This window comes from Cetorhinus maximus, chromosome 15, assembly GCF_964194155.1.
Source record: "Cetorhinus maximus chromosome 15, sCetMax3.hap1.1, whole genome shotgun sequence".
In the NCBI taxonomy this organism is placed as follows: Eukaryota; Metazoa; Chordata; class Chondrichthyes; order Lamniformes; family Cetorhinidae; genus Cetorhinus; species Cetorhinus maximus.
In genome coordinates, this window is record NC_135893.1 from 9,053,175 (window position 1) to 9,067,141 (window position 13,967).

At 45.9% G+C, this 13,967-nt stretch overlaps 1 protein-coding gene across 3 annotated transcripts in view; it reads left to right on the plus strand.

Annotated features, from left to right (window-relative positions):
- klhl17 (kelch-like family member 17) overlaps positions 1 to 13,967 on the plus strand; it is an 82,955-nt gene that overhangs the window by 31,832 nt on the left and 37,156 nt on the right. For all 3 annotated transcript variants that reach the window (XM_078559229.1, XM_078559231.1, XM_078559230.1), the window contains 4 exons: positions 1,294 to 1,515; positions 3,571 to 3,687; positions 4,981 to 5,194; positions 13,597 to 13,741. In XM_078559229.1, the coding sequence (XP_078415355.1) occupies positions 1,294 to 1,515; positions 3,571 to 3,687; positions 4,981 to 5,194; positions 13,597 to 13,741 (698 nt within the window). The remainder of the gene's footprint in view (positions 1 to 1,293; positions 1,516 to 3,570; positions 3,688 to 4,980; positions 5,195 to 13,596; positions 13,742 to 13,967) is intronic.

The following is a 13,967-nucleotide window of genomic DNA, read 5'->3' on the forward strand; positions in this document are numbered from 1 at the left end:
TTCTCTCTCCGCTCCCTCTCTTCTCTCTCCGCTCCCTCTCTTCTCTCCGCGCTCCCTCTCTTCTCTCTCCGCGCTCCCTCTCTTCTCTCCCCGCTCCCTCTCTTCTCTCTCCGCTCCCTCTCTTCTCTCCCCGCTCCCTCTCTTCTCTCTCCGCTCCCTCTCTTCTCTCCCCGCTCCCTCTCTTCTCTCTCCGCTCCCTCTCTTCTCTCCCCGCTCCCTCTCTTCTCTCCCCGCTCCCTCTCTTCTCTCTCCGCTCCCTCTCTTCTCTCTCCGCTCCCTCTCTTCTCTCCGCGCTCCCTCTCTTCTCTCTCCGCGCTCCCTCTCTTCTCTCCCCGCTCCCTCTCTTCTCTCTCCGCTCCCTCTCTTCTCTCCGCGCTCCCTCTCTTCTCTCTCCGCTCCCTCTCTTCTCTCTCCGCTCCCTCTCTTCTCTCTCCGCTCCCTCTCTCTCTCTTCGCGCTCCCTCTCTTCTCTCTCCGCGCTCCCTCTCTTCTCTCTCCGCGCTCTCTCTCTCTCCGCTCCCTCTCTTCTCTCTCCGCTCCTTCTCTTCTCTCTCCGCGCTCCCTCTCTTCGCTCTCCGCTCCCTCTCTTCTCTCTCCGCTCCCTCTCTTCTCCGCGCTCCCTCTCTTCACTCTCCGCGCTCCCTCTCTTCGCTCTCCGCTCCCTCTCTTCGCTATCCGTGCTCTCTCTCTCTCCGCGCTCTCTCTCTCCGCGCGGTCTCTCTCTCCGCGCGCTCTCTCTCTCCGCGCTCTCTCTCTCTCCGCGCTCCCTCTCTTCTCTCTCCGCGCTCCCTCTCTTCTCTCTCCGCTCCCTCTCTTCTCTCTCCGCTCCCTCTCTTCTCTCTCCGCGCTCTCTCTCTCTCCGCTCCCTCTCTTCTCTCTCCGCTCCCTCTCTTCGCTCTCCGCTCTTGGCCGCGGTTTCCGCTCTCTCTTGCTTTCTAGATACACAGTTTAAAGTATAATTGTTTACAAAACCTGACATTCCTAACACCTTCCTGGGACTTTAGAGACTAACAGTCTATCCGCTGTTTGCACAGCTGCTTTGCTTGTTGTTTACAGGCATGAGCTCCGATCACCTTCCTCCCAGTAAAACAACCCGGCCTCTCCTTTAATCTTTAACGCCCGACCCATACAGGTTTGCTGTCAGCAGAATTCAGAACAGGTCACATGACCCCCCCATTCATTCCTCCATTTTACCTTAAGTTAAAGATACAGCCCCAAAACATGACATACGTATTAAACCTTGCATTTGTAACAATACATTTTAAAAACAGAGGTCATATTATTTGCCCCACAGACGCTGCTCCCTGCAGCAAGCCTCCTCCAGCTGAATGGGGTCCGAGACGCCTGTTGCAAGTTTCTTCTGAGCCAACTCGACCCGTCCAATTGTCTGGGAATCCGAGGATTTGCTGATACACATTCCTGCAGTGACCTGCTCAAATCTGCACACAAGTATGTGCTCCAGCACTTTGTGGAGGTTTCCAAGACTGAAGAATTTATGCTGCTGCCACTTAAACAGGTATTGATCGAACGACTGGGTTAGGACTTGCACACTGCCAAAGCTTAAGAACCGGAACAGCGCTCGCAGCCTGTCCTTAGATTACCCTCCGAGCACGTATTCCATTAAGGACAATGCTTTGCCCTAACTCTCTTTAATAATTACAACTGCCCTGCTCTCAAAGAACCTTCGCAATTCCCCCACGGGGAAAATTTCCCAGGACTGTAGGGAAAGGGCACGGGAGTGACAACTAACTGAGTAGCTTTTTCAAAGAGCTGGTACAGGCACGATGGGTGGAATAGCCTCCTTCTGTGCTGTATCATTCTATGATTCAATGAATTACAAAACTGACTATGGCTGGCTGTCTGGCTGTCTGTCTAGCGTCGTTCTGCTGCTTCGACCCTCCCCAACCTCTGAAGCCTCTGTTAGCTCTAAGTGCTAGCATACACCCTCTGCCCTTCTCATGGTCTCCTTTGCATTCCTCCCCTTCCCATTCCACCTTTGATGGCAGAACCGAACAGCTGCCCCTGTTAGAATTCCCTTCTCCTAGTCCTTCACCATGTTGCTACTTGCCTCCCCCTACCCCCCCACCACCCCAGCCACCAAATGCCTACCCCTTTAACAGTGCATTCAGACCACCTCCCCTGATTCTCTGCCTGCTACTGTTTGGCTGCCACCTTTGTCGAATGTTTCATTCTGTTAAAGATGCTGTACAAACAGCAGTGACTACACTTTGAAAGGACTTCCTTGACTGTAAAGCACTTTGGGGTCATGTAAAGGCCCTATATAAATGCAAGTTGTTCAGTGAGGTAGATTTTTTTTTTCCAATTGCCGAACCAGACGTTGTGGTGCATAAGTTGCATCTTTCCTCTGGTCTTTATTACCTTATACACCCACAAGGACAATGCTGATGGCCTACAGGGTAAAACTACTGCCCAGTATAGCACCAAGTCTTTCAGAATGGATAGTCCTGATGTGAATTCCTGGTCTTTGCACAATTTACTGATTTCAAACAGTGTTTTTCTGTTAAACATATATGCAAAGTTGATGAGGTCATTGTGGCATGTAACTAACCTTTCTCCTTCAGGAATCGAACTATATTTTGTTGTTCAGACTGTGCTCAACCAGCCTGCTCTTGCAAAACCCAAAACAAAACATCTGCTCTGTGTGATTCCGCTATTAGCCAGCACTTGCTGAACAATCCTGAGTGCGCTAATAGCTACACCAACAACCAATTTAAGATCATCAGTCGGGCTCGTAATGTGGCTCGTTTACGCTTTCTAGAAGCGACATGCATTCATACACAGGGACCTGACCAGGAGCTTGGGGAGCCTATAGTTCCCCGCTGCTTTCTCCATGACAACGCCTGAGCCAATCATTGACAACTTGACAACCAACTAGCACCCTTTTCTTTGTCATGACGATTTGAAATTTGGCATTCTTGCATTTGTCCTGATGGATGCAAAACGAAAAACTTCAGTAACATGTCTCTCTTTTCAGCGATATTTGGCTGTATTTTCCTACATGATGAAGGGAGGAAATATATAGCTGCTTAGGGTATGGCTTATGAGCGCAGGACTGCTCACATCGCCACAGCAGTGTGATAACGACTAGATAATCTGTTCTCGTGATGTTAACTGAGGGATAAAAACGCTGGCCAGGGCACCGGAGATAATTTCCCCAGCTCCACCCTGAAATAGTGCCGTGGAACGATTTACGTCCAGGTGAGAGATGGGGCTCTGGTTTAATGTCTCACCTGAAAGACGGCACCTCTGACAGTGCAGCACTCCTACAGCACTGCACTGGAATGCCAGCCTAGATTGTTGCCCTCAGTTGCGCTCATAATCCACTGGCTCAGAGGTGAGTTGCGCTACCCACTGAGCCATGGCTGACCCTGTGGGGCCTTTCGATATGAAATATTCTGCCACCAAAGGGGAGAAGTGAATAACAGCAAACCTAGCAACCCGCACAAAGTCCCCGAGAGCAAACACCTCTCCGAAACTCCAACTTCAGAAGGGAACAAAGTACACAAGTAAACGAATAATCATTCCAGACTTCTTGGTCCTGATTTTTCAGGTGCTAGATCTTATCTCCAGTGACAACCTGAATGTCCCTTCAGAAGAAGAGGTGTACAGAGCCGTGCTGAGCTGGGTCAAACATGATGTGGATGGTCGACGCCAGCATGTCCCCAGAGTAAGAAACCAAACTGAGTGATTACCCTCATCAGTAAATCTTCCTTCTGTTTTCCGCCTGTGTCTTTTATTGATAATAAATAAATATATATCATATTATATCTGATATATAATGGCTGCACGCTGTGGAGATTGGGCCTTTTACTGCCTATTGGATCATTCAACACAGCAGGAGGCCATTTGACCCATCATGCCAGTGCCAGCTCGTTGAAGGAGCTATCCCCTTAGTCCCACTTCCCTGCTCTTTTCCCCATAATGCTACCAATTTCCTCATTTCAAGTATCTATCCAATTCCCTTTTGAACGTGATTATTGAATCTGCTTCCATCACCTTTTCAGGTAAGGCATTCTCTTCATTTTCCTCTGTTTTTCTGCCAATTATGCTAAACATTTGCCAACTCTGCCAATAACCAGCCTTTCTGCCATTGGAAACAGTTTCCTTGTATCAAAACTCCTCATAATTTGGAACGCCTCTATCAAATTACCCCTGAAGCTTCTCTGCTCTCAGGAGAACAATCGCAGCTCTCCTAGTCTTTCCATATAACTGAAGTCCTTCATCCCCAGTGCCATTCTGGTAAATCCCATCTGCAGCCTCCCCAAGGCTTTTCCAGACACAATGCACCAGCCTAACGAGTGATTTAGAAAAGTTTACCCGAACATCCTTTGTACACTTTTCTGCTGATTGTGAACTGACTGTACAGATGGTTCAAATTGATCCTTTTTGTTATGCATTTAAGAAAAGCAAGTTGACTGCACTCAGCAAAATCATCCTTAAGCCAGCCTTTCTTAATCGAATCACAAAGGATCCGGCAGTTAAGTGGTGGACATTTTGTGAACGCTGTTTTATGATAGTCTGTTCCTCCATATTACACAGCTAGCTACCTCCCAGATTGAGCACCCTAGAAATTGGAATATTCAGGATTGTGGAAACTCATTATCCTTGGGGGTTTTTTTGCCTAAAGAGACAACCGACTCATTCAGACCTAATGGTGTGTAAGTGCAGAGCCAGGGAGAAACTCCTGGGCAAAAATGAAATTGCTTTTTCTCCCACAAGGAGAACCACTTGTGTTGAGGGCAGACCTCAGCATCTGCACCTTTTTAAAAAAAAATGTATCTGGCCACTCCATGCAAAATGAGTTGGGGTTTGTGTGTTTGGTTGGTAAGGCTGCACATCAGGAGTTGAAACACAGAGGTCTGTAACTTGTGGCTAAATTAGAATTCCAGTTATTTTGGAAATGTGCACCGAGCTTGATTTGGAACTACTCGAAACTCTTGACTTCTGTTCCTCCCTGCAGCTGATGAAATGTGTCCGTCTGCCTCTCTTAACCCGGGATTTTCTGATGAGTCACGTTGACACAGAGCTTCTGGTCAGACACCACTCGGAGTGCAAAGACCTCCTCATCGAAGCCCTGAAATATCACCTGATGCCTGAACAGCGCGGAGTCCTCAGCAATACCAGAACCAGACCTCGGCGCTGTGAAGGGGCTAGCCCCGTTCTCTTTGCAGTGGGTAAGTGAAGGCACTCAACAGCAGCAACTCTCTTGCCCCTCTCTCCTCTGAGATGCTCCTTAAAACCGACCTGTTTGACCAAGCTTTTGGTCACCTGTCCTTTTGGAGTTCGGGGTCAAATTTTGTTTGATGCTGCTATGAAGCAGCATGGGACCATTTACTATGGTAGCCCTTACTAGACCGCTAGACTAGTAACCCAGAGGCCAGGATAATGCTCTGGGGACTTGGGTTCAGATCCTACCACAGCAGCTGGTGAAATTTCAATTCAGTTAATAAAGCCGGAATATAAAGGTAGACTCAGTAATGGTGACCATGAGACTATCACTGATTGTTGTAAAAACCCATCTGGTTCACTAATGCCCTTTAGGGAAGGAAATCTGCCGTCCTTACCCGGCCTGGTCTACATGTGACTCCAGACCCACAGCAATGTGGTTGACTCAACTGCCCTCTGAAATGACCTAGCAAGGTCAGTTCAAGGGCAATTAGGGATGAGCAATACCCGCATCTCATGAAAGAGTAAAGAAGTGATGTTAAAGGTGCTGTATGAATGCAAGTTTGTGTTATTGTTCATTACTAGTTAGAGAGTGAAAGTAGCCGCAGAAGTCAGTCTCTGTTGGACTTCCACTATGTGTCAGCTGTAGTGTAGTGTTCAGCACTCCTGCTCCGAGTCAGAACATTGTGGGTTCAAGTCCCACTCTCGAGACTTGAGCTGACAAACTAGGCTGACATTCCAGTACGGTGCAGAGCGAGTGCTGCCCTGTCTGCCCACTCAGCTCAATGTAAGAGATCCCATGGCACAATATTATAGAGGAGTTCTCCCTGGTCCCTCAACCAACATCACGAAAACAGATTATCTGGTCATTTATCACATTGCTGTTAGTGGCAACTTGCAGTGTGCAAATTGGCTGTCGTGTTTCTGTTATTGTAATGATGACCACACTTTAAAAGTACTTAATTGGCCATAAAGTACTTTGGAATGTCTGGTAGTGATGAAAGGTGCTATATAAATGCAGGTCACATACGCACACGCCAGGCCAGTGTGGCAAGGACTGGGCCCATCTCCTGCTTTCTCTCCACATTCTGATGTATAAGACCTGATTTTTAATTCGCTTATAATGCATTTGCTTACGTGGATTAAAATTTGAGCCCACGGTATTTGTTCTATCCACCACCTGGAGGATGAAATGCTGAGAGTGATGTAGGATTTGGACCAACCGGCCCCATCCTGTACTTAATCAAATGAACCACCCGAGGTTTCTAGTTCTATCAACGAGAATCCATTTTCTTTTGGTCATTTGCTGCCCTCCACTTTCCCTTTTTGGTGAGATTAATTGCCATCCATTCGGGTTTGAGGAAAGGCAGCCTGGGTTCCACAAGGGCTTGATGGAACTTCCTAAAGCAGACCCCAGTCCGTGTTCGACACAGGTTTCTCTGGAGTGCGAGGCTGACCCTCGTTCCCACTGCTGACCCCAGGACAGGGATGGCGACAGCGAGGCACCCTCTTCTGCCAACCTCCTGCTTTCTCTCTGGAGAAGCTGGGGGTTGCTTTCTTTGGCACATGGGAGATGGATGAGAGAGGTTTACAAGATAGTGCCAGGCTTAGATAAGGTAGGCAAAGAAAAGCTGTTCCTATTAGCTGATGGCATAAGGACTGGGAGGCACAGGGGAGAAGGTTTTGGGGAAGCGATGCAGGAGGGAGCGAGTGGTCAGGACCTGAAACTCGCTGCTTCTGAGGAAGTGGAAATGATCAATGATTTTAAAAGGAAATTGGGATGGCCACTTGAGCAGGGCTACGGGGATAGAGCATAGGAATAGGACTGACTGCATTGCTCGATAAAGAGCTGGTATGGACTTGATGTGCCGAACGGCCTCCTTCTGTACCGTAATGAGTCTACGAATGTAATGTTTATCGTAAGCGCCTGCAGGTAACACTTTGGACTTTGGAAGCTCTACTCAATGTGGCATTTTCGAGAGACCCAATTAAAACCGCGGCTTTTATTGGCAAAGCCCTTTCAGCCCTACCTTGCTGCAGTCAGTATGATGGATTTGAGCATCAATTCAGTGTGTTTCTGCAGGGAGAAGGGATGCTGGTACACGAGGTTGATCCATAACAGCAACAGCTTGGGTTCACGTTTCTCACTTATAGGAGATTCCTGGCACGCTTCACAAGGCATACTGAGCAAAAGATTAAAAACAAGGGCTCAAATGCACAAAAGGGATGTCTTCTAAAAGGTGTTTTGAAGCAAGAGAGAATTGCCAGGCGAAACGATTAAGGGTGAATAGCAAAGCAAAGAATGTAGCAACTGGAAGATTTCTCCCTGACAGTGGGATACCAGCAGTAAGTGTGTGTCGGTGTAGTACTGGCTCCGGCCTAAGGCATGTGGCTTTGAGGACGTCCCTCAATTAAGGTGCGCCAAGACCTGAAATGAGGTCTTGTTGGACAGGGAGACAGGGGAGCTCAGCGTGGATGCATCGTAGGAACAGGAGTCGGCTGTTTAGCTGCTTGAGTCTGCTCCATCATCCAATTCAATTAGGTTGCTCTGCACTGGAGGTGATTGGAATTTAGGACTCTGCTCGCTGATGGAATCAGGCCACAGAATTCTAGACTAACTGTAGGGTTTGTGAAGGGTGGAGGGAGAGGAGCCATAGAGAGGATTTTCAAGTGTGAAGGTTTGGATTAGGATTCTAGCAGCACAGAGGGAATGCAAAAATAGTACTCTGGATTTCTCAAAAGACCATAAGAAGTAGGAGCAGAAGTAGGCCATTCAGTCCATCGAGCCATTCAATGAGATCACAGCTGATCTGATAATCTTCAACTCCACTTTCCTGTCTTTTCCCCATAACCCTTGATTCCCTTCCTGATTAAAAATCTGTCTATCTCAGCCTTGAATATACTTAACAACCCAGCCTCTACAGCCCTCTGCAGTAAAGAATTCCACAGATTAACTACCCTCTGAGAGAAGAAATTCCTCCTCATCTCTGCTTTAAATGGGTGACCCCTTACTCTGAGATTATGCCCTCTGGTCCTAGACTCTCCTACAAGGGGAAACAACCTCTCAGCATCTACCCTGTCAAACCCCCTAAGAATCTTATATGTTTCAATAAGGTCACCTCTCATTCTTCTAAATTCCATTGAGTACAGGCCCAACCTACTCAATCTCTCCTCATAAGGAAACCCCTCCATACCCGGAATCAACCTCGTGAACCTTCTCTGGACTGCCTGCAATGCCAGTATATCTTTCCTTAGATAAGGGGACCAAAATTGTTCACAGTATTCTAGATGTACGTCTAACTAGTGCCTTGTATAGTTTTAGCAAGACTTCCCTATTTTTATACTCAATTCCCTTTGAAAGAAAGGCCAACATTCCATTTGCCTTCCCTATTACCTGTCAAACTTGTATGTTAGCTTTTTGGGATTCATGCACAAGGACTTCCAAATTCCTCTGTGCTGCAGCTTTCTGCAGTCTTTCTCCATTTAAATAATATTCAACTCCTCTATTCTTCATGCCAAAGTGCATAACCTCACATTTTCCCACATTATATTCCATCTGCCAAGTTTTTGCCCACTCACTTAACTGTCTATATCCCTCTGTAGACTCTTTGTGTCATCCTCACCACTTGCCTTCCAATCTATTTTTGTGTCATCTGCAAACTTGGTGATAGTACGTTCATTTCCCTCATCCAAGTCATTACTAAGTATTGTAAATAATTGAGGCCCCAGCACTGATCCCTGTGGCACTCCACTAGTTACAGGTTGCCATCCTGAAAATGCCTCCCCTTATCCCAACTCTCTGTCTTCTATTAGTTAGCCAATCCTCTATTCATGCTAACATACTACCCCCAACACCATGGGCTCTTATCTTATTAAGTAGCCTTATGTGCAGTACCTTATCAAACACCTTTTGGAAATCCAAATATATTACATCTACTGGCTCCCCTTTATCTATCCTGCTTGTTACCTCCTCAAAGAATTCTAATAAATTTGTTAGGCATGATTTCCCCTTCATGAAGACATGCTGACTTTGCTTGATTAGATTTTGCATTTCTAAATCCTCTGTTATTACATCCTTTATAATGGACTCCAACATTTTCCCAATGATGGATGTTAAGCTGACTGGCCTATAGTTACCTGGTTTTTTTTGTCTCCCTCCTTTTTGAATAAGGGTGTTACACTGGCCGTTTTCCAATCCTCTGGGACTTTTCCAGAATCTAAGGATTCTTGAAAGATTACTACCAGTGCATCCACTATCTCTGTAGCTACTTCCTTTAATATCCTAGAATGCAACCTATCAGGTTCAGGGGACTTAGTGGCCTTTAGCCCCATTAGTTTCCCTAGTACTTTTAGTTATTGCATTTATTTCCTCCTCCTACCCCTTTTGCCCCTTGATTATTTAGTATTTTTGGAATGCTATTAGTATCTTCTGTGAAGACTGAAGCAAAATATTTATTCAACTCCTCTGCCATCTCCTGGTTCCCCATTATTATTTCCCCAGCCTCATTCTGTAAGGGGCCTATGTTCACTTTGGCTTCTCTTTCCTTTTCATATACTTAAAGAAGCTCTTACTGTCCGTTTTTATCTTACTTGCTAGTTTACTCTCAAAGTTTATTTTCTCCCTAGTTATTATTTCTTGGTCATCTTCTGTTGGTTTTTAAAACTTTCCCAATCCTCTGGCTTCCCACTAATCTTTGCCATATTTATGTTTTTTCTTTCAATTTAATGCTGTCCTTACCCTCGGTTAACCATGGTTGGTTTATCCCCTTCCTTCTTCCTCACTGGGATATATCTTTGTTGAGAGTCATGAACTAGATCAGGTTTGTTGACCCGTTGACCTTTTTGTTGCTAAGACGGTTTATATTCCAACCTCCTCTTGTCATCATGCTCACAGTGGATTGCATGATCATCTTGTGTTAGCTGAGAGGATGTTTCACCGTGTGGGGGAATCTAGAACTAGAGGACATAGTTTCAGAATAAGGGGTTGCCATTTAAGACCGTGTTGAGGAGAAATTTCTTCACTGAGGGTTGTGAATTTTTTACCCCAGAGAACTGTAGAGGTTAAGTCATTGAATATATTCAAGGCTGAGGTAGAGACAGATTTTTGATCGATTGGCGAGTCAAGGGTTATGGGGAACAGGCAGGAAAGTGGAGTTGAGAGCAAGATCAGATCAACTGAGATCTCATTGAATGATGGAACAGGCTCGAGGGGCGCGTGGCCTACTCCTGCTCCTGTTTCATATGCTCTAACAAAAGGACTATTACACCACATAATGTACCATGTGAAGCAGAGCTATGTTTGAAAGGGGCCTTCCACTTTAAGCCCAAAAATTCTCACTGTTGTGAATAGGGATATTTTGATGTCAATTAGAGGTTAATTGTTTTCAGTCAGGGAGATTTGTAGATTGGCAAGTGCTTGTAAATACCTAGCTCCGGGTCAGACGTAAACAGCGTGACTTAACCACTTCTGTTTTTTGTTTTTTTTTCATTATTCTATACCTTTGACACATTGCAGAGTGACATCTGGAGTATGATGGATGCCCCCAGATGTAAAACATGTACATATATTGGTTCCTCAGCACAATTGGGAAGCGTCGGCAGCTGCAGGATCTTCAGAGGGCGAATGCTGTAATCTATCCTTGTCTGGTCCCACTTACTATAGTGTACAGTGAGGATATTTGTAGCTCACGTGACTCAGCAGCAGAGAGAGAGAGAGCGAGAGAGGAAAACAGAGAGATTAATTAGCTGTCAACGAGCAGAATTGAGAGAACATGCAGAAATAGGACTCTGGCAAAGGTGAAACCTTCTGTTCCCAGAGGCTTTTCTTAAAAAAAAATGAATTGCTGATTAAATCATTTCAGGCATTTAGATTTAGATTTATTTCTCAATAGCATTATCCCTGTTCTCTTTATTAATAACCTATGCTTGTTTCAAATGCACAAAATCTTCTGTTTACCCTCCGAGCTTGCTTGTAAAACTCCCCAATAAACGACGTACAGATTTTTCTGTGGTGATTCCACAATATTAATAACGTGGAATATTAATAAATATATTGCTGAAAAAAGAGACATGTCAAAGATTTTCGTCTTGCACTCATCAGGACACTACACAAGAATACCAGTATAAGGGGAAAACAACAATTTATACTGTGTGGGCAATGCCTTGACCAATCCGGGTCAAGCTGCCTGGTTTAAATTTCAAACAATGCTTGGCAGTTAACTATCAGTCACCATCACTAGTGCATTCTCCATGGCAATTGGAGTCCACTTGCCAATCAGTCAGCACCCTCTTCTCATACAGTATAAGTTGTTGTTTTCCCTTTATATTGGTATTCTTGCATAGTGTCCTGATGAGTGCAAGACGAAAAACTTTGACATGTCTCTTTTTTCAGCAATACTCAAGTTCTGTGCTACCAAACGACTATTAATAAACGTATTATAATGTGAACAACTTTATTCAGGTAATATCAATGATCAGGCGCTGACGATTGTGTTATTGATCTGCAATTAACAACGCATTTAAAACTGTTTGTGGCTTAAAGGTCCTGTGCCCCCCCCCCAACAACCCTTTACCCCTCCAGTGCACTCCCCCTATATCTCTGACAGGAGTGTGGCTGCAGGGCTGGAAATGAGGTGTTGATCTAAAGGGGTAGGGTTTAGGTGGGGCGGGGTGGGAGGGGAGTAGTTGGCTGGACGGAGAGAGGAATCAGTTGCGAGGGTTCAGAGTTCCAGCCGTGAGCTGAACAGATCAGGGTTCGGTCTTGCCATCTGTGTAGTTCACCACTGGGATCCATCGCTCAGTGCCTGGGTCTGTCTCTCATTCCATTCAAGCAAGCGACGAGAAGCAGAAGTTCTAATTTTCAGATTTCACAGCATGGTCATATTCCCTTAAATATAACTGAAAAGAGAAACATGTCGCCAAAGTTTTCTCATCTTGCATTCAGGCCAAACACGAATGCAGAATTTCAAATGATCACAACTATTTATACTACAGGAGAAAATATGCTGATTGGTTGGCAAGTCTACTCCTGTTCCTATTTCCTATGTTCTAACCAGAGGAGTGTGACACCACGTAATGTAGCAGAGCTATGTTTGAAAGAGGCCTGCTACTTTAAGACCAAAGATTCTAACTGTTGTGAATAGGCAAACGATGGGGAGCTATATATGTGATGGGGCAGCACTTCCTGAACAATCCTGAGTGCGCCAATAGCTACACTAACAACCAATTTAAGATAATCAGCTGAGCTCATAACACGGCTCATTTACACTTGCTGGAAGCAACATACATTCATATGCAGGACTCATTCTCTGCAAACAAAAGGAATATGTTCAAGCCTTGTGTCTTTTTTGAATTGTCCAGGAGCTTGGGAATCCTATGGTTCCCTGTTGTTTTCTTTATGGCAACGCCTTGGCCAATCAAAGTCGACTTGCCAACCAGTCAGCACCCCTTTTCTCCTGTAGTATAAATTGAGGTGATCATTTGAAATTTGGCATTCTTGTGTTTGTCCTGATGAGTACAAGATGAAAAGCTTCAGCAACATGTTTCTCTTTCCAACAATATTCAAGTTCGGTACTACCCAGTGACTGTTTTTATTCCCTCAAATGCAACACAAGTGGGACCAGTCACTTTTACTCCAGGATGTTGGCCATTACTGTTTAATTAGGCTGACTTGAAATATTTTTGGCGAATCTGAGATCTGTGAAGTGTTGTTTGCCTTTTAGATGAGTTATCAATCTGACCTGTTCCTGCTGCTGTGTGTTTAAGATCTGTGGCGGGAGGAAATATTCCATCTGAACCGTCTCAGTAATATTCAGTGGGATCTTCCTGTCCCACCGAAGTTAGTGGACTATTGACTGGTTCGCTGCATCCGGAAGCTGGAAAATCCGATGTTGGCAGCTTGCAGAAGCCTCACAAAGTACCAGCGCCAGGCCATTCATTCCCGGGGGTGCGGGGGTGGTGGTGGGGGGGGGGGAAGATATACCTAATCACATAAAATTTGAGGGAACAAATACCCTTCCCTCACCTCTTTCCCCACCCACCCTGCCCCACCAACCCTCGCACCAATCATTTCACCTCAACAGATAATGTATAGGAACACCACTGTGATGCCTCCACAGAAGAATAGCCTGTGGACACTGCATTGGCGCATGCATGCACATAAGAAGGATAACCCGTTAGGGTGAGGAACAGGAGAGCTGCTAGTACTCGAGGAATTTTGCACCAAAACCTTCAAGAGAGAAAACTGCAAGGGAAATTTTCTGTTGCTCCGAGGGTTGGTTTTATTGGGTGCTACCCAACTAACCTGATCTGCTGGTTCAGTCGCCTGCCGGATGCAGTCTCCGTCAGTGCTGAACGGTGTATTGATCAGTACAGTGGAGTGTTAACTGTCGGCGTGTCTCTGTATTTGCAGGTGGTGGTAGCCTGTTTGCCATCCATGGAGACTGTGAAGCCTATGACACCAGGACAGACAGGTGGCACATGGTAGCCTCCATGTCGACGCGTCGGGCGCGAGTTGGTGTGGCAGCGATTGGCAACAGGCTGTACGCGGTAGGGGGGTAAGCAACAGCACCTTTCGCTGGTTTCCAGCCTTTCTCTGCGCGCAAAGCAAAACTGCGCCCTCTTCACGGGAGCGGGGACTGGCTTGTGTCAGCAAGTTCTGCTTCCGCAAAGCTGTTGGAGAACATTGGAGCAGCTGGTTAGAAGAGTTACTGATTTACCATTGTCAGGGATATTGGGAGTTGAGTGATTAATTAGCGAGGAATAAAAGCCTCACTAGTTTAA